Source organism: Coregonus lavaretus, assembly GCF_964263955.1.
Source record: "Coregonus lavaretus genome assembly, contig: HAP1_SCAFFOLD_547, whole genome shotgun sequence".
NCBI lineage: Eukaryota > Metazoa > Chordata > Actinopteri > Salmoniformes > Salmonidae > Coregonus > Coregonus lavaretus.
The window spans coordinates 190,001-217,067 of record NW_028158994.1 but is presented as its reverse complement, the minus strand read 5'-3'; the positions used below and the strand labels follow the sequence as shown (position 1 = coordinate 217,067).

The 27,067-nt window shown below is 42.8% G+C and overlaps 1 protein-coding gene across 1 annotated transcript in view; it reads left to right on the top strand.

Moving 5' to 3' along the window:
- LOC311123376 (ciliary neurotrophic factor receptor subunit alpha-like) overlaps nucleotides 1-27,067 on the top strand; it is a 271,912-nt gene that overhangs the window by 57,275 nt on the left and 187,570 nt on the right. The window contains exon 2 of the mRNA XM_084197647.1: nucleotides 16,421-16,654. Within this exon, the coding sequence (XP_084053773.1) occupies nucleotides 16,421-16,654 (234 nt within the window). The remainder of the gene's footprint in view (nucleotides 1-16,420; nucleotides 16,655-27,067) is intronic.

Below are 27,067 nucleotides of genomic sequence, written 5' to 3'. Positions count from 1 at the left end.
GTGGTGATATAGTGACCAGCCTGAGGGTGATATAGTGACCAGCCTGAGGGTAATATAGTCACTTAGTGGCGATATAGTGACCAGCCTGAGGGTGATATAGTGACTTAGTGGCGATATAGTGACCAGCCTGAGGGTGAAATAGTGACTTAGTGGCGATATAGTGACCAGCCTGAGGGTGAAATAGTGACTTAGTGGTGATATAGTGACCAGCCTGAGGGTGATATAGTGACCAGCCTGAGGGTGATATAGTGACTTAGTGGCGATATAGTGACCAGCCTGAGGGTGATATAGTGACTTAGTGGTGATATAGTGACCAGCCTGAGGGTGATATAGTGACTTAGTGGCGATATAGTGACCAGCCTGAGGGTGAAATAGTGACTTTGTGGCGATATAGTGACCAGCCTGAGGGTGAAATAGTGACTTAGTGGCGATATAGTGACCAGCCTGAGGGTGAAATTGTGACTTAGTGGCGATATAGTGACCAGCCTGAGGGTGATATAGTGACCAGCCTGAGGGTGATATAGTGACCAGCCTGAGGGTGATATAGTGACCAGCCTGAGGGTGATATAGTGACCAGCCTGAGGGTGATATAGTGACCAGCCTGAGGGTGATATAGTGAGCAGCCTGAGGGTGATATAGTGACCAGCCTGAGGGTGATATAGTGACTTAGTGGCGATATAGTGACCAGCCTGAGGGTGATATAGTGACTTAGTGGTGATATAGTGACCAGCCTGAGGGTGATATAGTGACTTAGTGGCGATATAGTGACCAGCCTGAGGGTGATATAGTGACCAGCCTGAGGGTGATATAGTGACTTAGTGGCGATATAGTGACCAGCCTGAGGGTGATATAGTGACTTAGTGGCGATATAGTGACCAGCCTGAGGGTGATATAGTGACCAGCCTGAGGGTGATATAGTCACTTAGTGGCGATATCATGACCAGCCTGAGCCTACAGTAGGCCCACGAGTCAATTATTTCAATGTTTTCAAGAAGTAAAACCAATTGTCTTATAATTTACACATCAATGAAAAGTGTCTCCGCTCATCAAAATTGTCTTTGGATAGGCCGAAATGCAAAAACATCTTGACAGCTTTACAAAATGAAATACTAAAGCCACACAATACAGGCTTTCAATCCACACCAAGGTATAATAATTTATTATCAAGATCAGAGGAAAAATATCCCTGTACTGTCTGTATTTTAAATGAATAAATCAAGTGAATTGGGGGATTGAGTTATTTGTGCCAGAAGGGTGCGGGCTGGAATTGCACCAACATGGTAGGCCTATATGTGCGGGCTGAAGGCAGCAGCACTAACCGCTAGAACACCCAGGCCATGAACTCAATTTTTACCTCAGATATTGGTCTCCATTAGGCTAAGACATACAACTGCCAAGTGTATCCTCCTTGTGTTATTAAGCTATGTAAAATGATGGTTGTTGATGTTAATGGCTGCATTTCTGATACATTTGTGTACATTTGAATGTTGCAGTAATAGGACCTAGTCCTAGTGTTTGAGCGAGCGAGAGAGATTATTTTATTTCCCGCCCTGATCCCAATGGCTCAACTGCCCCCGCAAGGACAGAAAGAAAACAGTTATTTTTCAGGGAGTCACAAAGCTAATTTGAATTTCCTGATGCAGCAGGAAAATGATTTGTGACAAAAGAGTGATCAAGTTAAGATCCAACATATGTATATAGTCATCACGATAGTCATCACAATAGTCATCATGTTAGTCATCATGGTAGTCATCATGGTAGTCATCATGATAGTCATCACAGTAGTCATCACGGTAGCATCACAGTATTCATCACAGTAGTGATAATGATAGTCATCACAATAGTAATCATGTTAGTCATCGTGGTAGTCATCACGGTAGTCATCACAGAAGTTTTAATTATAGTAATCGCAATAGTCCTAATGGTGGTCATCATGATAGCCATAATGATAGTAAGGAGAAAGTAAGGAACTTGTCTGTCGGCCTTGCATTAAAGAACATAATTGGTTAAGGAAAACTGTGATAAATAAAAAAGTATATCAGTTTCACTTAAGGACCAAAGGATTGACAGCAGTCCCATATAGATTGCAAAATAGTTGGGAAGAAATCTTTGACGTACCGATCCCATGGCATAGTGTTTATGAACTGACACGCAAAACGACACCGGATTCAAAAATTAGAATCTTTCAATTTAAATTATTATATAAAATTCTTGCTACCAATAGAATGTTATTTATATGGGGGATACAATCTTCCCAGCTCTGCAGATTTTGCTGTGAAGAGATAGAATCATTAGATCATTTGTTTTGGTTCTGTCCATTTGTAGCTTGTTTTTGGACACAGGTCCAGGAATGGCTAAAGGATTGCAATATTTACCTGGAACTAACCTTGCAGATAGCATTACTGGGTGATCTGAAAAGTCATAGTCAATCAATCAATAATATAATAATACTTTTAGCAAAAATGTTTATTTTTAATTCACAATCTGTAGAAGCAATGAGAATAGAAAGGTTCAGAACTTTTGTAAAACATCACAGTATGGTTGAAATATATATGGCAAATAGAAATCCTATATGGATGGTGTTAAGAGATAGATGGGAGGTATTGAATAGAGTTGAAGGATGGGACTAATAACAAATAACAACAAATAATAACAAAGATAGCTAATAATGTAAGCATACTGTGTCCATAATAAGTATATAGGTTGTATGTTGGGAGCTTTTGGGAAAGAGCACAGTTAGAAAGATATGGCATTTAGAAGCAAACCGGATGGACATCATGAAAATGATCGGAGAGGTTGAGAGTAGAAGAAGTTCAGGAGCAAAAAAATAAATAAATATGTATATATATATATATATATATATATATATATATATATATATATATATATATATATATATATATATATATGTGTGTATGTATATATATATATATATATATATAGATATAGAATTATTGTAAAATTAACTCTGTCCATAAGGTGTAGATAGTAAGTATAGACCGGAAGTAGAGGCCTGGGCGTTGTTGTTCACTAATTTACTCCAAGTAGGGAAAGGATGGTGGGGTTGAAAAGTAATAAAGGGGAATATATATATATATAAAAAATAAAAAAAACATGGGGGATTGGAAGTGATGCAGACAATTACATTGATAGAAGATACAATCTATCTGCAATATTAAGCTGATCCATCCCCCCGAAAAAAAAAATTAAATTTTTTTTTAAAAAAAATAAATAAAGTCATCACGGTAGCATCACAGTATTCATCACAGTAGTGATAATGATAGTCATCACAATAGTCATCATGTTAGTCATCGTGGTAGTCATCACGGTAGTCATCACAGAAGTTTTAATTATAGTAATCGCAATAGTCCTAATGGTGGTCATCATGATAGCCATAATGATAGTTATCATGATAGTCATTACGGTAGTCATCATGGCGGTCATCATGATAGTCATCAAGGGGGTCATCGTGATAGTCATCACGGTGGTCATCATGATAGTCATCACGGTTGTCATCACAGTGGTCATCATGATAGTCATCACAGAAATCATCATGGTAGTCATCAAGGTAGCAGTCACGGTGATCATCATGACAGTCATCACAGTAGTCATCATGTAAGTTATCACAGTAGTCATCACAATAGTCATCGCAGTGGTCATCATGCTAGCCATCATGGTAGCCATAACAATAGTCATCACGGTAGTCATCATGTAAGTTATCACAGTAGTCATCACGTTAGTCATCACGGTAGTCATCACGTTAGTCATCACAGTAGTCATCACGGTGGTCATCACGGTAGTCATCATGTAAGTCACCACATTAGTCATCATGGTAGTCATCACAATAGTTATCACGGTGGTCATCATGGTATTCAGCACAGTAGTCATCACAGTAGTCATCATGGTAGTCATCACAATAGTCATCACGGTGGTCATCATGATAGTCATCACTTTGGTCATAATGATAGTCATCACGGTGGTAATCACAATAGTCATCACGGTGGTCATCATGATAGTCATCGCGGTGGTCATCATGATAGTCATCATGTGGTCATCATGATAGTCATCACGGTGGTCATCATGATAGTCATCACAGTGGTCATCACAATAGTCATCACGGTGGTCATCATGATAGTCATCACAGTGGTCATCACAATAGTCATCACGGTGGTCATCATGATAGTCATCATGTTGGTCATCACAATAGTCATCACGGTGGTCAGCATGATAGTCATCACGGCCTGAAGAAGAAACAAAAGCATCAGGAAGAGAAGTTGAGTCTGACATATTGTACAACATGGAATGAACTGACTAAAAGGGAGAACTGCAGCAGCTCAGTGAATAAGAGGAGGAAATACCGTCTGTTACAGAGGAGAGACATCTCAATGACGTATGGGGTTAGTGTTAGGAATGATGTTGTTGTGGAGTCCAGTTAGGAACCATGTTACAGAGGAGAGACATCTCAATGACGTATGGGGTTAGTGTTAGGAATGATGTTGTGTTGGAGTCCAGTTAGGAACCATTTTAGAGAGGAGAGACATCTCAGATAGGCTTAAGGGTTTGGTTACTGATGCTGACGTTGTTCTACTACGGACAGATGTTCCTGATCTAGTTCATGAACTCCAGTTGTCCTCCCCTCCTAACCCCCCTCCTCTCTTCCCCTCCCCTCCTAAAGCTAACCCCCCGACGCCCCAGAACCCCTCCTAAAGCTGACCCCCCGACGCCCCAGAACCCCTCCTAAAGCTAACCCCCCGACGCCCCAGAACCCCTCCTAAAGCTGACCCCCCGACGCCCCAGAACCCCTCCTAAAGCTGACCCCCCGACGCCCCAGAACCCCTCCTAAAGCTAACCCCCCGACGCCCCAGAACCCCTCCCAAAGCTAACCCCCCGACGCCCCAGAACCCCTCCTAAAGCTAACCCCCCGACGCCCCAGAACCCCTCCAAAAGCTGACCCCCCGACGCCCCAGAACCCCTCCTAAAGCTGACCCCCCAACGCCCCAGAACCCCTCCTAAAGCTAACCCCCCGACGCCCCAGAACCCAGAACCTTATGTGAGTGTTTCCCAGACAGAGCTGAGCTGAGCTGCAGATCCCCACATCCCTGCTCGGCTCATAAAAGTGTAGCTCTTCCATGTGGGTGCACCCCTCCCTGGAGCTTCTAGCCCACTCCCACAGATAAGTAGATAGCTGATGGCTATATGAACCTAACCAACTCACTCCTAAATGCGAAGCATCGATTAAAGCTTTCCCCCCTTAATATCTTCATCATGTCGGACTGGTTTCCCTTCCCATCCCATCCCTAGTTGCATGGAGCCATGGACCCCTGTGTTTCTGTACTGCCTGGATCCTTTACAGTGCATCGGGACTGGGGTTGGGGACAGGGCGGGGGAATTCTTTCACTGTGTTATTCTGCCCCCACTGAAAGGGTTTGTGTGTTTGGTTGAATATAATCTGCAGCATCCCTCATGTGGCTCAGCCCAAAAATAAGGGAGAAGAGGAAGGGGAGGAGGAAAGAGGAGGGAGAGACAGAGAGAAGGAGGAGAGAGGAAGGAGAGGAGGAAGTTTGTGCTTTGCAGCTGTTGAGAGAGAGAGAGAAGGGGGGAGGGAGAGAAGAGAGAAGGAGAGAGAACCTGTTAACCTGTCCTCCTCACAGGAAACAAGGGATGAGATGGAGGGATTAGACCACAGGTGGTTGGTAGCACCTTAATTGGGGAGGACAGGCTCATGGTAATGGCTGGAACAGAATATGTGGAATGTTATCAAATACATCAAACACATGGGCTCCTTTACATACATTATTATGATCTGTCCTCCTTCTCAGCAGGACCCACTGGATGAGACGGGCTAAGTGATTACTTAATGCTAAAGATGTTTTTAGACGAGAGGAAGAGAGGAGATATGAAATATGGAAGGATGTTCCTGTCTTTCATATACACAGCTCAGTACATCACTGTACATTAAACTGGTTTCCAGAGCGATACTGCAGATGTACTGCAGCACAGTACTGACATCTGATCTTAAAAACACATTTTATAATCAATTTGAGCTACTTATTTATTTGGCAGGATTGTTATTTTAGATTAAAGGGGAGCGTGTTTAAAGGCATAAGGATCTGACACACATACTTAAACATTTGCCATGATGAGTTGTGGGATGTCAAGCACACAGTGCGTAGGTAGATATATTGTATTATAGTGTGTTGGAATGTCATGACACTCCGGAACCAGAATCTAATTTCATGGTACATCTCTGAACTGGATTAGAACTGTCACTGGAATACCTTCAGTTTGGTGTCTGTCACTGGAATACCTTCAGTTTGGTGTCTGTCACTGGAATACCTTCAGTTTGGTGTCTGTCACTGGAATACCTTCAGTTTGGTGTCTGTCACTGGAATACCTTCAGTTTGGTGTCTGTCACTGGAATACCTTCAGTTTGGTGTCTGTCACTGGAATACCTTCAGGTTGGTGTCTGTCACTGGAATACCTTCAGTTTGGTGTCTGTCACTGGAATACCTTCAGGTTGGTGTCTGTCACTGGACTACCTTCAGGTTGGTGTCTGTCACTGGAATACCTTCAGTATAGTGTCTGTCACTGGAATACCTTCAGGTTGGTGTCTGTCACTGGAATACCTTCAGGTTGGTGTCTGTCACTGGAATACCTTCAGTATAGTGTCTGTCACTGGAATACCTTCAGGTTGGTGTCTGTTACTCAATGTGTTACTTATCCACAGCTTGATGTTGATATGTCACTTATCCACAGCTTGATGTTGATGTGTTACTATACCGTACACAGATTATTGCCATGGCTGTGTACATCCCGCCCCAAGCCGACACCAAAAATGCTCTAATGGATCATTAACTGTAAGTCGCTCTGGATAAGAGCGTCTGCTAAATGACTAAAATAAAAATAAAATATATCATATAATAATAATATGCCATTTAGCAGACGCTTTTATCCAAAGCGACTTACAGTCATGCGTGCATACATTTTTTTTTTTTGTGTATGGGTGGTCCAGGGGATCGAACCCACTACCTTGGCGTTACAAGCGCCGTGCTCTACCAGCTGAGCTACAGAGGACCACATCATTGTACTCTGAACAAACTGGAGAAAGCGTGTCTTGGGGGACTTTAACAAAAGTAATTTGAGAACCGTGCTCCCGAATTACTATCAACATATTGACTGCTAATGAGAACCTTGACGACCTTGTACCTAGCCGGTGGGGATTCCGGGGGGGTACCCCCACCCAGGTAGTGGCAGTGCTGGCAACACTGGCTGCAGTAACCCATGGGGAGGGGGTCACACTCGGACAATCAGAGAGGGGGTTTATTATTGTGGCCCAGGTGGCACAAAATAATCAAAGGTCTGACTGCACGGAGATACTTGGGAAAATGGTTACAACGGGGGACCAGCGTGTGTGTGTTTCGAGGGAAGGGGGTGGATCTGATCTCCATAACCTAGGACTTGACATTGGTTAATCAAATCTCAAATTTCTGTCAATTTTTGCTCAATCTTGCATGCTTTCTGAAACAGCTGTAACTGTATATGCATTCGTAAATCAGGTCCTTTCTTGAGTTGGGCTCTGGGATGTAACAACCGCTGAGCATCTGAGCTTATGGTTGATTGTGGAGGAAAGGGGTTGAGTGTGTGTATCCCACATCTGTTGCAAGGGGGTAAGGATGTTAGGGAGAATATAGGATGAACCACAATACTTGTTTGCTAAAATAATAATTGCTTGACAAAAATGTAAAGTAATGCAAAAACGCACACCACACCTTCCATCACGATTCATCCCCCCATCCCCCCATCCCCCCATCCCCCATACCTCCATCCCCCCATCCCCCCTAACCCCCATCCCCCCATCCCCCCATACCTCCATCCCCCCATCCCCCCTAACCCCCATACCCCCATCCCCCCATACCCCCATAACCCCATACCTCCATCCCCCCATCCCCCCTAACCCCCATACCCCCATCCCCCCATACCCCCATAACCCCATCCCTCCATCCCCCCATCCCCCCTAACCCCCATACCCCCATCCCCCCATCCCCCATCCCCCCGTCCCCCCCGTCCCCCCCATCCCCCCATCCCCCATACCCCCATCCCCCCATCCCCCCATACCCCCATCCCCCCATCCCCCAATACCCCAATCCCCCCCATCCCCCCCATCCCCCCATCCCCCCATACCCCCATCCCCCCATCCCCCCATACCCCCATCCCCCCCATCCCCCCCATACCCCCATCCCCCCATCCCCCCCATACCCCCATCCCCCCCATCCCCCCATACCCCCATCCCCCCCATCCCCCCATACCCCCATCCCCCCCATCCCCCCCATACCCCCATACCCCCATACCCCCATCCCCCATACCCCAATCCCCCCCATCCCCCCATACCCCCATCCCCCCCATCCCCCCATCCCCCCATACCCCCATCCCCCCATCCCCCCATCCCCCCATACCCCCATCCCCCCATACCCCCATCCCCCCCATACCCCCATCCCCCCATCCCCCCATACCCCCATACCCCCATCCCCCATCCCCCCATCCCCCCATACCCCCATCCCCCCCATCCCCCCCATACCCCCATCCCCACATACCCCCATACTGTGCCTTCTATGTCTTCTGTTCGCTATGTTTTTATCTCCACTATGTTGATTGAGTACTTGTGTTCTAATTAGTTATATTTGAAGATGTATTATTTTTCTTGTTATCTTTTCTTGTAATACCGTCTTATCCCTTTATAAAATACTATACCTACTATAAATGTGCTTTATTATGACAATCCCTACCATGGCTAGGATTGGGTGTTCCATTATTCGACTCCTCTATTAGAACTTTCAGAATAGCCATGGAGTAGTCTTTGTGTCGCGGAACATTTCGTTGTCAATATACAGTTTATGGACAACGAGAGCAACACGTTTCCCTTTTAATCAATTTTCCTTGAAGATTGGGTACAGAACTTTGCACCTTTCTGCAATCTCCCTCTGGAACTGATCATTCATGCCTATTTTCGTGCCAGCAAGTCTTTTACATAGGCTTTTAACCATTACTTTATCCTTAAAAAAAAACTAATTTGGCAACGATTGGACGCTCATATCTCTGTCCTCTTTGTCCGAAACGGTGTACACGTTCGAGTTGGATTTTATCGACAGCCTCCAGTGGGATTTGAAGCGCTGTAAGAAAGAAGTCCTTCACAATTTTCTGTAATCTCTCCTGCTTTTTCCTGGATACCCGTAAGTCCTAGATATTCTCTCATCGATCTAGTCTGTATAGTAAGGCTTCTCTCAGAAAGTTGTTCTCCTCTTTAAGTTCCTTAACGTCCGTTTCCATCCTAGTGACTGTCCCTTTTAGTTTTTTTTGTATCGCTCTCCATTATCGTAGCTTTTCCGTCACTCATTTCAAGACTCGCCTTCAACTTTTTTACATCATTACTGACCAACTCTAGTACGCCCAGTTTGTCATTTATCGACTTCGACTTCAACAGATCGCTTTCCACACTTACCAGACCCAGTGGTGAAAAGCATAAATCATCTGTATCAGTCGAGGAGTCGCATTTTCTCCTGGAGATTGATTCTCCTCGTTTATCCTCCTGTAATGTTTGGGTGTTGCGAGTTGTTGTAATATTTGTCGATACATTTCTCTAGCCTTATGATTTGGTTTATGTTATTATCCAGATTGAATGTTATTACCCACGGATATATGAAGTGCTAATATTTAGTTTAACTTACTGATATTGAATGTTATGTTTTTATCTTGAGGTGATTGTACCGCTGTGTATTCAATACGCCATCTTGTCTACCGGAAGCTTCTCTTCCTGATTGGAGGGTTACTTAGCATAAATGCAAATATCATGGTACAGCTATATGGACACTCAATCACTATGGTACTTTTTAATGGTACATTTACAAACATATATACAGTGGGGAAAAAAGTATTTAGTCAACCACCAATTGTGCAAGTTCTCCCACTTAAAAAGATGAGAGAGGCCTGTAATTTTCATCATAGGTACACGTCAACTATGACAGACAAAATGAGAAAAAAATTTCCAGAAAATCACATTGTAGGATTTTTTATGAATTTATTTGCAAATTACGGTGGAATATAAGTATTTGGTCAATAACAAATGTTTCTCAATACTTTGTTATATACCCTTTGTTGGCAATGACACAGGTCAAACTTTTTCTGTAAGTCTTCACAAGGTTTTCACACACTGTTGCTGGTATTTTGGCCCATTCCTCCATGCAGATTTCCTCTAGAGCAGTGATGTTTTGGGGCTGTCGCTGGGCAACATGGACTTTCAACTCCCTCCAAAGATTTTCTATGGGGTTGATATCTGGAGACTGGCTAGGCCACTCCAGGACCTTGAAATGCTTCTTACGAGCCACTCCTTCGTTGCCCGGGCGGTGTGTTTGGGATCATTGTCATGCTGAAAGACCCAGCCACGTTTCATCTTCAATGCCCTTGCTGATGGAAGGAGGTTTTCACTCAAAATCTCATGATACATGGCCCCATTCATTCTTTCCTTTACACGGATCAGTCGTCCTGGTCCCTTTGCAGAAAAACAGCCCCAAAGCATGATGTTTCCACCCCCATGCTTCACAGTAGGTATGGTGTTCTTTGGATGCAACTCAGCATTCTTTGTCCTCCAAACACGACGAGTTGAGTTTTGGTTTCATCTGACCATATGACATTCTCCCAATCCTCTTCTGGATCATCCAAATGCACTCTAGCAAACTTCAGACGGGCCTGGACATGTACTGGCTTAAGCAGGGGGACACGTCTGGCACTGCAGGATTTGAGTCCCTGGCGGCGTAGTGTGTTACTGATGGTAGGCTTTGTTACTTTGGTCCCAGCTCTCTGCGGGTCATTCACTAGGTCCCCCTGTGTGGTTCTGGGATTTTTGCTCACCGTTCTTGTGATCATTTTGACCCCACGGGGTGAGATCTTGCGTGGAGCCCCAGATCGAGGGAGATTATCAGTGGTCTTGTATGTCTTCCATTTCCTAATAATTGCTCCCACAGTTGATTTCTTCAAGCCAAGCTGCTTACCTATTGCAGATTCAGTCTTCCCAGCCTGGTGCAGGTCTACAATTTTGTTTTTGGTGTCCTTTGACAGCTCTTTGGTCTTGGCCATAGTGGAGTTTGGAGTGTGACTGTTTGAGGTTGTGGACAGGTGTCTTTTATACTGATAACAAGTTCAAACAGCTGCCATCAATACAGGTAATGAGTGGAGGACAGAGGAGCCTCTTAAAGAAGAAGTTACAGGTCTGTGAGAGCCAGAAATCTTGCTTGTTTGTAGGTGACCAAATACTTATTTTCCACCATAATTTGCAAATAAATTCATTAAAAAGTCCTACAATGTGATTTTCTTGAAAGAAAATTCTCAATTTGTCTGTCATAGTTGACGTGTACCTATGATGAAAATTACAGGCCTCTCTCATCTTTTTAAGTGGGAGAACTTGCACAATTGGTGGCTGACTAAATACTTTTTTCCCCACTGTTATGATAAATAGATTTGAAACTTGTATATCATCATGGTAAATGGTGAAATAAGTATAGCCAGTTATAATTGTAATGGCTTAGCAGATAATAAGAAAAGAGAATAATATTTACCTGGCTCAAAGAGAAGGAATATAATATATATTGTTTACAGGAAACTCATTCAACAATTCTAGATGAAGTTGTGTGGAAAAAGGACTTGGGGGGCGAAATATACTTCCCCCATGGGCAAAGAAACTAAAAAGGGGTGATGATATTAATTAACAGTAATTTCGATCCGAATGTGCAAATTGTCCAAACAGATCCGCAAGGTAGATGGATTACTTTAAACATGTTATTGGACCATAAACCACAACACTTCAGCTCCAGGCAGGGAATGGAACCAACAACACTTCAGCTCCAGGCAGGGAATAGAACCAACAACACTTCAGCTCCAGGCAGGGAATAGAACCAACAACACTTCAGCTCCAGGCATGGAATAGAACCAACAACACTTCAGCTCCAGGCAGGGAATAGAACCAACAACACTTCAGCTCCAGGCAGGGAATAGAACCAACAACACTTCAGCTCCAGGCAGGGAATGGAACCAACAACACTTCAGCTCCAGAAAGAGAATGACCACAACACTTCAGCTCCAGGTAGAGAAAAGAACCCACTGCACTTCAGCTCCAGGCAAAGAATGAACTGCTGACATTATTATGCATATTAATTGACAATGATGGGAATTAAGATATGCAAGATATTTGAATAGATATATATTTTTAAATAGCTATATATATATATTGAGGTGAGAGCATTGGAAATGCTTTTGGCGGTTGTCCTGCTTCTGTTTTGTGGGTGGCACTGTGTGCTGTTTTCGAAGGAATATAATATCTATTGTTTACAGGAAACTCATTCAACAATTCTAGATGAAGTTGCGTATAAAAAAAGGAATGGGGGGGGGGGCGAAATATACTTCTCCCATGGGCAAAGAAACTCAAAAGGGGTCATGATATTAATTAACAGTAATTTCGATCCGAATGTGCAAATTGTCCAAACAGATCCGCAAGGTAGATGGATTACTTTAAACATGTTATTGGACCATAAACTGATTTGGCTCATTAACCTTTACGGACCAAATAATGATGATCCACACTTCTTTGACAATATATATAATAAATGATCAACCCTGCAAGCAATACAAGACTCTATTATTATGGTGGGAGATTATAATACTGTTTTAAATAGCTCAATGGACCGTAAAGGAAATCACACTACAAACTATCACCCTCATGCTCTTAAGGAAATCATGAATGTCATCGATACATTAGAACTAGTGGATATATGGAGGCTTAAATGTTCTGACCCATTGAGATATACAGTGAGGGAAGAAAGTATTTGATCCCCTGCTGATTTTGTACGTTTGCCCACTGACAAAGAAATGATCAGTCTATAATTTTAATGGTAGGTTTATTTGAACAGTGAGAGACAGAATAACAACAACAAAAAAATCCAGAAAAACACGTCAAAAATGTTATAAATTGATTTGCATTTTAATAAGGGAAATAAGTATTTGACCCCCTCTCAATCAGAAATATTTCTGGCTCCCAGGTGTCTTTTATACAGGTAACGAGCTGAGATTAGGAGCACACTCTTAAAGGGAGTGCTCATAATCTCAGTTTGTTACCTGTATAAAAGACACTTGTCCACAGAAGCAATCAATCAATCAGATTCCAAACTCTCCACGATGGCCAAGACCAAAGAGCTCTCCAAGGATGTCAGGGACAAGATTGTAGACCTACACAAGGCTGGAATGGGCTACAAGACCATCGCCAAGCAGCTTGGTGAGAAGGTGACAACAGTTGGTGTGATTAATTCGCAAATGGAAGAAACACAAAATAACTGTCAATCTCCCTCGGCCTGGGGCTCCATGCAAGATCTCACCTCATGGAGTTGCAATGATCATGAGAATGGTGAGGAATCAGCCCAGAACTACACGGGAGGATCTTGTCAATGATCTCAAGTCATCTGGGCCATAGTCACCAAGAAAACAATTGGTAACACACTACGCCGTGAAGGACTGAAATCCTGCAGCGCCCGCAAGGTCCCCCTGCTCAAGAAAGCACATATACAGGCCCGTCTGAAGTTTGCCAATGAACATCTGAATGATTCAGAGGAGAACTGGGTGAAAGTGTTGTGGTCAGATGAGACCAAAATCGAGCTCTTTGGCATCAACTCAACTCGCCGTGTTTGGAGGAGGAGGAATGCTGCCTATGACTCCAAGAACACCATCCCCACCATCAAACATGGAGGTGGAAACATTATGCTTTGGGGGTGTTTTTCTGCTAAGGGGACAGGACAACTTCACCGCATCAAAGGGACGATGGACGGGGCCATGTACCGTCAAATCTTGGGTGAGAACCTCCTTCCCTCAGCCAGGGCATTGAAAATGGGTCGTGGATGGGTATTCCAGCATGACAATGACCCAAAACACATGGCCAAGGCAACAAAGGAGTGGCTCAAGAAGAAGCACATTAAGGTCCTGGAGTGGCCTAGCCAGTCTCCAGACCTTAATCCCATAGAAAATCTGTGGAGGGAGCTGAAGGTTCGAGTTGCCAAATGTCAGCCTTGAAACCTTAATGACTTGGAGAAGATCTGCAAAGAGGAGTGGGACAAAATCCCTCCTGAGATGTGTGCAAACCTGGTGGCCAACTACAAGAAACGTCTGACCTCTGTGATTGCCAACAAGGGTTTTGCCACCAAGTACTAAGTCATGTTTTGCAGAGGGGTCAAATACTTATTTCCCTCATTAAAATGCAAATCAATTTATAACATTTTTGACATGTGTTTTTCTGGATTTTTGTTGTTGTTATTCTGTCTCTCACTGTTCAAATAAACCTACCATTAAAATTATAGACTGATCATGTCTTTGTCAGTGGGCAAACGTACAAAATCAGCAGGGGATCAAATACTTTTTTCCCTCACTGTACATGGCGGAGACTCAATCAAGCTAGTCGTCTTGACCTATTTCTTATGTCATTCTCGTTGGCACCAAAAGTTAAAAGAGTGTTGATAGGGGAGAGAATGCGGTCGGACCATCATGTAATTGGCATATACAGTGGCTTGCGAAAGTATTCACCCTCCTTGGTATTTTTCCTATTTTGTTACCTTACAACCTGGAAATAAAATGGATTTTGGGGGGGTTGTATCATTTGATTTATACAACATGCCTACCACTTTGAAGATGCAAAATATTTTTCTTGTGAAACAAACAAGAAATAAGACAAAAAAACAGAAAACTTGAGCGTGCATAACTATTCACCCCCCTAAAGTCAGTACTTTGTAGAGCCACCTTTTGCAGCAATTACAGCTGCAAGTCTCTTGGGGTATGTCTCTATAAGCTTGGCAAATCTAGCCACTGGTATTTTTGCCCATACTTCAAGGAAAACTGCTCCAGCTCCTTCAAGTTGGATGGGTTCCGCTGGTGTACAGCAATCGTTAAGTCATACATTTACATTTTAGTCATTTAGCAGACGCTCTTATCCAGAGCAATTTACAGTTAGTGAGTGTAGATTTTTTTTTTCTTCATACAGGCCCCCCCGTGGGAATCGAACCCACAACCCTGGCGTTGCAAACACCATGCTCTACCAACTGAGCTACACGGGACTACCACAGATTCTCAATTGGAATGAGGTCTGGGCTTTGACTAGGCCATTCCAAGACATTTAAATATTTCCCCTTAAACCACTCGAGTGTTGCTTTAGCAGTATGCTTAGGGTCATTGTCCTGCTGGAAGGTGAACCTCCGTCCCAGTCTCAAATCTCTGGAAGACTGAAACAGGTTTCCCTCAATAATTTCCCTGTATATAGCGCCATACATCATTCCTTCAATTCTGACCAGTTTCCCAGTCCCTGCCGATGAAAAACATCCCCACAGCATGATGCTGCCACCACCATGCTTCCACCATGCTTCACTTCACACACACATTTGTAGTATGGGGCTCAGGATGAAGCCCTCTCTGTTGACATCTCCTCTGTCCAACCGCTACAGCACTGTGCTCCAAGTTCACCCGCAACAAGCTGACAGTGTAGTAACAGCGTAGTAACAGTATAGTAACCGTGTAGTAACCGTGTAGTAACAGCGTAGTAACAGTATAGTAACCGTGTAGTAACAGTATAGTAACCATGTAGTAACCTTGTAGTAACAGCGTAGTAACAGTATAGTAACCGTGTAGTAACCGTGTAGTAAAAGCGTAGTAACAGTGTAGTAACCGTGTAGTAACCGTGTAGTAACAGCGTAGTAACAGTATAGTAACTGTGTAGTAACCGTGTAGTAACAGCGTAGTAACAGTATAGTAACCGTGTAGTAACCGTGTAGTAACAGCGTAGTAACAGTATAGTAACCGTGTAGTAACCGTGTAGTAACAGCGTAGTAACAGTATAGTAAGTGTCACAAAAGTGCAGGGGTGTAGTAACAACGTAGTAACCATATAGTGACATTGTAGTAACATTATATTGACAGTGGAGTAACATTATAGCAACAGTATATACAGTGTAGTAACAGTGTAGTAACAGTGTGGTAATATTGTGGTAAAGGTGTAGTAACACCATAGTAATAGTATATCATCAATATAGTATCCGTTTAGTAACATTGTAGTAACAGTGTAGTAACAGTGTAATAACTGTATTGTAACAATATGTTATCTTTGTAGTAACAGTATAGTAACATTATAGTATCCGCGTAGTATCCGCGTAGTATCCGTGTAGTATCCGTGTAGTATCCGTGTAGTATCCGTGTAGTATCCATGTAGTATGCGTGTAGTATCCGTGTAGTATCCGCGTAGTATCCGTGTAGTATCCACGTAGTATCCACGTAGTATCCGTGTAGTATCCGTGTAGTATCCGTGTAGTATCTGTGTAGTAACAGTGTCCTGCTCCTCTCTCCTCTAGGAGCCAGTAGTCAGTATGAAAATATGGGAGGGGACGTGACCATGAAGTGTGGCTCTCTGGACAGCGAGGCCAGCGTGACGTGGAAGGTGAACGGGACGGACGTGACGGCACGCCACCGGGAGGAGGGGTCTAGGCTCATACTGATGGAGGTGGACCTCTCAAACAACGGACTCTACAGCTGCTTCCAGAACCCCAACGGAGAACGACGGGACCAGATCAACCTACGCATCGGAAGTAAGATCTAATGATCATCATCTTCCTCCCCCCCCCCCCCCCCCCGGCAGTGAGTTCTAGTAAATATAATTCTCCCCTTTCTCAGTCTCTCTCTGTCGATCTGCTCTAATGAGTTAGAGATGTTCTCTCTGCTTGCGTCACTATCTCTCTGATCTCCAATTTGACGTGTGGTTGGTCTGTGTTTATCTGTCTACTCTATGACCAGGCATCCTGACGCTCACACACACGCATTAACAGGCACACACACACACACACACGCATGCACAGGCACACACACACACACACACACACACACACTCACACACACACGCTCTCACACACACACACACACACACACAGCAGTCTGGTGCTATCTCACACCGGAACAGATTGTTTGGACGCACCCAGCTGTGTATTTTCAGACCCTCATTAATAACAGTAGATATAATATTCTGACTCCCCCATTCCCCCTCCCTCCCTCCCTCCCTCCCTCCCTCCCTCCCTCCCTCCCTCCCATTCCCCCTCCCTCCCTCCCTCCCTCCCTCCCCTCCCATTCCCCCTCCCTCCCTCCCTCCCTCCCTCCCTCCCTCCCTCCCTCCCTCCCTCCCTCCCTCCCTCCCTCCCTCCCTCCCTCCCTCCCTCCCTCCCTCCCTTTCCCCCTCCCTCCCATTCATCCTCCTTCTCTTCCATTCCCCCTCCCCCCCTCCCTCCCCTCACATTCCCCCCCTCCCTCCCTCCCTCCCTCCCCCCCTCCCTTCCTCCCTGCATTACAAGTGGCACCCTATTTCTTATATAGTGCACTACTTTTGACCAGGGCCCAAAAGGAGTGATGCTGAGGGCCCATAGGATGCACTCTGTAGGGAATAGGGTGCATCCCTAGCATTGCAGCGTTGTTAACTATCTCCTCTCCTGGTGACCAGTTGGTGTGGATCTGTAGAGCGTTTTAGTCTGTCGACAAGGCACTGTTAAAGCTGCAATCTGACTTTGTTGCCTTACAAAAGACCCTGGTTTATTTAAAACTTGTAATTAATGTGGGCAAGACTAAATGCATGTTGTTCTCTAATTCTCACAAATAAATAAATCAATAAATCAAATGGACAATATATTTATTAATTGAATGGTTCAGAAGATCTCGTTAAAAGCTGAGATTTAAAGTAGGCTTATTTGATAGAAATAGATCATGCCTTTCCCTGAACATGAAATACTGTAGATCCTCTCCCTGAACATGAAATACTGTAGATCATCTCTCTGAACATGAAATACTGTAGATCACGCCTCTCCCTGAACATGAAATACTGTAGATCACGCCTCTCCCTGAACATGAAATACTGTAGATCACGCCTCTCCCTGAACATGAAATACTGTAGATCACGCCTCTCCCTGAACATGAAATACTGTAGATCACGCCTCTCCCTGAACATGAAATACTGTAGATCACGCCTCTCCCTGAACATGAAATACTGTAGATCACGCCTCTCCCTGAACATGAAATACTGTAGATCACGCCTCTCCCTGAACATGAAATACTGTAGATCACGCCTCTCCCTGAACATGAAATACTGTAGATCACGCCTCTCCCTGAACACGAAATACTGTAGATCACGCCTCTCCCTGAACATGAAATACTGTAGATCACGCCTCTCCCTGAACATGAAATACTGTAGATCACGCCTCTCCCTGAACATGAAATACTGTAGATCACGCCTCTCCCTGAACATGAAATACTGTAGATCACGCCTCTCCCTGAACATGAAATACTGTAGATCACGCCTCTCCCTGAACATGAAATACTGTAGATCACGCCTCTCCCTGAACATGAAATACTGTAGATCACGCCTCTCCCTGAACATGAAATACTGTAGATCACGCCTCTCCCTGAACATGAAATACTGTAGATCACGCCTCTCCCTGAACATGAAATACTGTAGATCACGCCTCTCCCTGAACATGAAATACTGTAGATCACGCCTCTCCCTGAACATGAAATACTGTAGATCACGCCTCTCCCTGAACATGAAATACTGTAGATCACGCCTCTCCCTGAACATGAAATACTGTAGATCACGCCTCTCCCTGAACATGAAATACTGTAGATCATGCCTCTCCCTGAACATAGGCGGATGTGGTGGATTAAACTGCATAAAGTGACAGATTCTGATGGGAATTTTTAAAATATGTTACTTAGATTTACTCAGGAGTGCGTCAGACTCTTAAGGATGAAAGTCCCATAGTTCACTTCATTACTCCCTTTGTGTTTCCAAAGCTCTACTACACACGCTTCTGACTCACCTAACTTCACTGTTGAAGCATAAAAACATGAGTTACCAAATCTGTTCACAGGGTCAAAAGTGGTGCACTATAAAGGGAATATGGTGCCATTTGGGACGTCGTCTGTGTATCTGTGATCCTGAAGGCATCTATGTCCAAATGCTCGTACCTTTCTCTACTCTTACCTTACTCTACTCTGCTCTTACCTTTCTCTGCTCTTACCTTTCTCTACTCTTACCTTACTCTACTCTGCTCTTACCTTTCTCTGCTCTTACCTTTCTCTACTCTTACCTTTCTCTACTCCTACCTACTTCTTACCTTTCTCTACTCTTACCTTACTCTACTCTTACCTTTCTCTACTCTTACCTTTCTCTACTCTACTCTACTCTACTCTACTCTACTCTACTCTACTCTACTCTACTCTACTCTACTCTACTCTACTCTACTCTACTCTAATCTTACTCTACTCTACTCTACTCTACTCTACTCTACTCTACTCTACTCTACTCTACTCTACTCTACTCTACTCTACTCTACTCTTATCTTACTCTACTCTACTCTACTCTACTCTACTCTACTCTACTCTACTCTACTCTACTCTACTCTACTCTTACTCTACTCTACTCTACTCTACTCTACTCTACTCTACTCTACTCTTACTCTACTCTACTCTTACTCTACTCTACTCTACTCTACTCTACTCTTACTCTACTCTACTCTACTCTACTCTACTCTACTCTACTCTACTCTACCCTTACCTTACTCTACTCTACTCTACTCTACTCTACTCTACTCTTACCTTACTCTACTCTTGTCTTACTCTACTCTACTCTTATCTTACTCTACTCTACTCTACTCTACTCTACTCTACTCTTACCTTACTCTACTCTTATCTTACTCTACTCTTACCTTACTCTACTCTACTCTACTCTTACTCTACTCTTATCTTACTCTACTCTACTCTACTCTTCCTCTACTCTACTCTTACTCTACTCTACTCTACTCTACTCTACTCTACTCTACTCTACTCTACTCTACCCTTACCTTACTCTACTCTACTCTACTCTACTCTTACCTTACTCTACTCTTATCTTACTCTACTCTACTCTACTCTACTCTACTCTTACTCTACTCTACTCTACTCTACTCTACTCTACTCTACTCTTATCTTACTCTACTCTACTCTACTCTACTCTACTCTACTCCTACTCTACTCTTACTCTACTCTACTCTACTCTACTCTACTCTACTCTACTCTACTCTACTCTACTCTACTCTTACTCTACTCTTATCTTACTCTACTCTACTCTACTCTACTCTACTCTACTCTTACCTTACTCTACTCTTATCTTACTCTACTCTACACTACTCTACTCTACACTACTCTACTCTACTCTACTCTACTCTACTCTACTCTTACCTTACTCTACTCTTATCTTACTCTACTCTTACCTTACTCTACTCTACTCTACTCTTACTCTACTCTTATCTTACTCTACTCTACTCTACTCTTCCTCTACTCTACTCTTACTCTACTCTACTCTACTCTACTCTACTCTACTCTACTCTACTCTACTCTACCCTTACCTTACTCTACTCTACTCTACTCTACTCTTACCTTACTCTACTCTTATCTTACTCTACTCTACTCTACTCTACTCTACTCTTACTCTACTCTACTCTACTCTACTCTACTCTACTCTACTCTTATCTTACTCTACTCTACTCTACTCTACTCTACTCTACTCCTACTCTACTCTTACTCTACTCTACTCTACTCTACTGTACTCTACTCTACTCTACTCTACTCTACTCTACTCTTACTCTACTCTACTCTACTCTACTCTTACTCTACTCTACTCTACTCTACTCTACTCTACTCTACTCTACTCTACTCTTACCTTACTCTACTCTTATCTTACTCTACTCTACTCTACTCTACTCTACTCCTATCTTACTCTACTCTACTCTACTCTACTCTACTCTACTCTACTCTTACCTTACTCTACTCTTATCTTACTCTACTCTACTCTACTCTACTCTACTCTTACTCTACTCTACTCTACACTACACTACTCTACTCTACTCTACTCTACTCTACTCTACTCTTACCTTACTCTACTCTACTCTACTCTACTCTACTCTACTCTACTCTACTCTACTCTACTCTACTCTACTCTACTCTACTCTACTCTACTCTACTCTTACCTTACTCTACTCTTATCTTACTCTACTCTACTCTACTCTACTCTACTCTACTCTTACTCTACTCTACTCTACTCTACTCTACTCTACACTACACTACTCTACTCTACTCTACTCTACTCTACTCTTACCTTACTCTACTCTTATCTTACTCTACTCTACTCTACTCTACTCTTATCCTACTCTACTCTACTCTACTCTACTCTTACCTTACTCTACTCTTATCTTACTCTACTCTACTCTACTCTACTCTACTCTACTCTACTCTACTCTTACTCTACACTACACTACACTACTCTACTCTACTCTACTCTACTCTACTCTACTCTTACCTTACTCTACTCTACTCTACTCTTATCCTACTATACTCTACTCTACTCTACTCTTACCTTACTCTACTCTTATCTTACTCTACTCTACTCTACTCTACTCTACTCTACTCTACTCTACTCTACTCTACTCTTACCTTACTCTACTCTTATCTTACTCTACTCTACTCTACTCTACTCTACTCTACTCTACTCTTACCTTACTCTACTCTTATCTTACTCTACTCTTATCTTACTCTACTCTACTCTACTCTACTCTACTCTACTCTTACCTTACTCTACTCTTATCTTACTCTACTCTACTCTACTCTACTCTACTCTTACCTTACTCTACTCTTATCTTACTCTACTCTACTCTACTCTACTCTACTCTACTCTTATCTTACTCTACTCTTATCTTACTCTACTCTACTCTACTCTACTCTACTCTTACCTTACTCTACTCTGCTCTACTCTACTCTACTCTACTCTACTCTACTCTTACTCTACTCTACTCTACTCTTAACTTACTCTACTCTACTCTACTCTACTCTACTCTACTCTACTCTTAACTTACTCTACTCTACTCTACTCTACTCTACTCTTACCTTTCTCTACTCTACTCTACTCTACTCTACTCTACTCTACTCTACTCTACTCTACTCTACTCTTACCTTTCTCTACTCTACTCTACTCTACTCTACTCTACTCTACTCTACTCTTAACTTACTCTACTCTACTCTTACCTTACTCTACTCTTACCTTACTCAGAACCTAATGGAATTATGTTTATTTAAATGATACTACAGCTTCAAACACACACACGCATGCATAAAAACACACAGTTTGTGATGAGCATTTACAGTTTATATCATTGAGAAAACGTTGAATGATATACGGTTTTATTTCATTTCATGTCAGAGTCTGATAAAGTTATGAATTACCTCTCTGCTACAGTGTATCTGTCAAAAGCTGTAATATCGCAGACAGTAACGGCCTTTCTTTAAACTAGCTGACATTAACAGCCTTCCATTCAACTAGCTGATATAAACGGCCTTCCTTTAAACTAGCTGACATTAACAGCCTTCCTTTAACCTCTTAAGGAACAGACCCTTCTTTTCAATTTCCTCCTAAAATGACAAACCCAAATCTAACTACCTGTAGCTCAGGACCTGAAGCAAGGATGTGCATATTCTTGATACTATTTGAAAGGAAACACTTTGAAGTTTGTGGAAATGTGAAATGAATGTAGGAGAACATAACATAATAGATCTGGTAAAAGGTTAAACAAACAAAAAAACTTATGTTTTCTATTTCTATTTTTGTTGCATCATTTCTGAAATGAAAAAGAAAAGCCATAGACTCAGATAGGAAGTAATGTAGATGTTGTCAACAAGAGGTCAACAGTGTACGTGCACAGTTTCAGACTGAAACCTTCAAGAATGAGCGAGCTACATGACATTTAGAATGAAGTCTCCCAGGTGTCCCTCACAGGTTTTTCCCAAATCTACCCAAGTGGCCTCCAAGTGGCCGAATTGGTAAATTGATATATTTTAAAGTACATAACTATAGAGAACATACAAAAATGCTATGGTAATAGAAAATACATGTTTACACACTCCCAGGAATGTCATACATGATGGATCATTAGCTTCCCTACATAAGACACTAACCTTCACACATCTAGATGGCCGGGCAGGGTGGGTGTGGAGCCAGAGACATAAGACACTAACCTTCACACATCTAGATGGCCGGGCGGGGTGGGTGTGGAGCCAGAGATATAAGACACTAACCTTCACACATCTAGATGGCCGGGCGGGGTGGGTGTGGAGCCAGAGACATAAGACACTAACCTTCACACATCTAGATGGCCGGGCGGGGTGGGTGTGGAGCCAGAGACATAAGACACTAACCTTCACACATCTAGATGGCCGGGCGGGGTGGGTGTGGAGCCAGAGACACAAGACACTAACCTTCACACATCTAGATGGCCGGGCAGGGTGGGTGTGGAGCCAGAGACACAAGACACTAACCTTCACACATCTAGATGGCCGGGCGGGGTGGGTGTGGAGCCAGAGACAGCAGCAGGGGTCCGGCTGAATGAACCAGTTTCTACTGGAGGACTTGAATGTGGTCTCTTTGGTGTTGCCTCCCAGAGGCCATCTGAGTCAGAGTCTCTAGCACTATAGCAGATTTTAACAATTCAGTAAGAACTGATAGTAGTTTACTATTATTTATTCTATTGGACCTTTATTTTAGCAGGGGGTGAGCATCAATACTATTACGGGTGAGCCCTGCATCAATACTATTACGGGTGAGCCCTGCATCAATACTATTACGGGTGAGCCCTGCATCAATACTATTACGGGTGAGCCCTGCATCAATACTATTACGGGTGAGCCCTGCATCAATACTATTACGGGTGAGCCCTGCATCAATACTATTACGGGTGAGCCCTGCATCAATACATCACATAAACAACACATCTATAAACATATACTGTATTATATAGAGTTATATAAAGATATAAACATATACTGTATTATATAGAGTTTGGGGAACACAATCACTATAATGAAATGTGTTTACCAATAGTAAATAGGGCACAGACATACAATGTATTTATACAGACCTAAAATGTATTAGCATATCCATTGTGCATTTTATGTTGACTGAGTCTCTAGCACTATAGAAGATAAAATAAATTCAGTAAGAACTCAAGTTTGCTATTACTTATTATAATGAACCTTTCTTTTAGCAGGGGGGGAGACCTGCATCAATTATTTTAGCAGGGCGGTGAGCCCTAGCCAACGTGTATTTTATGTTGACTATCACATGATATGCCTGTGGTTTTCGGGGCCCTATTTACTATTGGTAAACATATTTAATTATAGTGATTATATATATAGCAATCAAATAAAAATATCTCAAATTAATAATATGCAACCATTTAAACAACGGCATTAGCATGAGAAGAAAGAAAGTATTTTACTTACCAGTCCAAAGTTACGTCTTCCCATCCAAAAGAAATCAGCGTGCGTCTAGAGTGTAATCACTAACTGAGCCCTCATAAACTTCTATGTCACTTTACCGATCGATTTCTGCAATAATCTCGTCCAAATCTGTATACTTGGTCTTTGTTTGAGCTTTTCTTGTTTTATTAGCCATGTTCTACTTTCTAAAAAAGCAATAAACTTGGTAGAACTTATTGAGCGTGCGTGCGTAATACGAATCCCTCTTTGTTCTCTCAATTTGATCTGCCCAACGTAGGTTGTTGAGCTCAGCACAATCGCTTTTACTCACACAAAGGACCATCACATACTCATGTAAAGCCCAGCTCATTGGCTATCTAGCTAGCTATGTTTCAAAATGATAGGTGGTCATTGGACCAAGATACAGTCAATCAAGTGAACACCGCCCATCACATTGGTGCGTAATCAAGTCAATCATTGGTGGGCGAAATACCTTTTGTTTAGCCAATGCGTCATGCAGAATCAAGTTCGGTCGCCTTCTAAAGTATCTGAGGATTGCAGAAAAACAGAACTTGACTGGCTGAAACAAGGGGTAGCGTTTATAATACGTTGAAATATTTTGTTGCAAGTTCAACTAGTCAGAATTCAGGTGAAACACTGTATACAACATGGACCGTGTAAAGATATAAAAATGGATTTATCAAACAAAACAACGCTACGTTTTATCTCTGGGACCCCCAGGATGACAAATCAGAGCAAGATTACTGAATGTAAGTACATTATTTACCTTCAGAGGTGAATGTACCAAACCAGTTGCCGTGATACAAGTGTTTTGTTGTTGTGCACTATCCTCAAACAATAGCATGGTATTTTTTCACTGTAATACCTACTGTAAATTGGACACTGCAGTTAGATTAACAATAATTTAAGCTTTCTGCCCATATAAGACATGTATATGTCCGTGAAATTGTGCTTTTGTTTACAACGTCATTGTAGTCACATTATCCGTATTGAGCAACAACTGTCCCGATTTCGGGACACCCCATCCAGTAGAGGTTAACCTAGCTGATGTAAACAGCCTCCTTTAAACTAGCTGATGTAAACAGACTTCCTTTAAACTAACTGATATACAGTGCCTTCGGAAAGTATTCAGACCCCTTAACTTTTTCCACATTTTGTTACGTTACAATCTTATTCTAATATGGATTTAATTAATACAAATCTTCAGCAATCTACACACAATTCCCCATAATGATTAAGAGAAAACAGGTTTTTAGACATTTTTGCACATATGTTAAAACTAAAACTGAAATACCTTATTTATGTAAGTATTCAGACCCTTTGCTATGAGATTCGAAATTGAGCTCAGGTGTATCCTGTTTCCATTGATCATCCTTGAGCTGTTTCTACAACTTGATTGGAGTCCACCTGTGGTAAATTCAATTGATTGGACATGATTTGGAAAGGCACACACCTGTCTATACAAGGTCCCACAGTTGACAGTGCATGTCAGAGCAAAAACCAAGCCATGAGGTCGAAGGAATTGTCCGTAGACAAGGATTTTGTCGAGGCACAGATCTGGGGAAAGGTACCAAAAAATGTCTGCAGCATTTAAGGTTCCCAAGAACACAGTGGCCTGCATCAATCTTAAATGGCAGAAGTTTGGAACCACTAAGACTCTTCCTAGAGCTGGCCGCCCGGCCAAACTGAGCAATCAGGGGAGAAGGGCCTTGGTCAGGGAGGTAACCAAGAACCCGATGGTCACTCTGACAGAGCTGTAGAGTTCCTTTGTGGAGATGGGAGAACCTTCCAGAAGAACAACCATCTACAGTGAGGGAAAAAAGTATTTGATCCCCTGCTGATTTTGTACTTTTGCCCACTGACAAAGACATGATCAGTCTATAATTTTAATGGTAGGTTTATTTGAACAGTGAGAGACAGAATAACAACAAAAAAATCCAGAAAAACACATGTCAAAAATGTTATAAATTGATTTGTATTTTAATGAGGGAAATAAGTATTTGACCCCTCTGCAAAACATGACTTAGTACTTGGTGGCAAAACCCTTGTTGGCAATCACAGAGGTCAGACGTTTCTTGTAGTTGGCCACCAGGTTTGCACACATCTCAGGAGGGATTTTGTCCCACTCCTCTTTGCAGATCTTCTCCAAGTCATTAAGGTTTCGAGGCTGATGTTTGGCAACTCGAACCTTCAGCTCCCTCCACAGATTTTCTATGGGATTACGGTCTGGAGACTGGCTAGGCCACTCCAGGACCTTAATGTGCTTCTTCTTGAGCCACTCCTTTGTTGCCTTGGCTGTGTGTTTTGGGTCATTGTCATGCTGGAAGACCCATCCACCACCAATTTTCAATGCCCTGGCTGAGGGAAGGAGGTTCTCACCCAAGATTTGACGGTACATGGCCCCGTCCATCGTCCCTTTGATGTGATGAAGTTGTCCTGTCCCCTTAGCAGAAAAACACCCCAAAGCATAATGTTTCCACCTCCATGTTTGACGGTGGGGATGGTGTTCTTGGAGTCATAGGCAGCATTCCTCCTCTTCCAAACACGGCGAGTTGAGTTGATGCCAAGAGCTCGATTTTGGTCTCATCTGACCACAACAATTTCACCCAGTTCTCCTCTGAATCATTCAGATGTTCATTGGCAAACTTCAGACGGGCCTG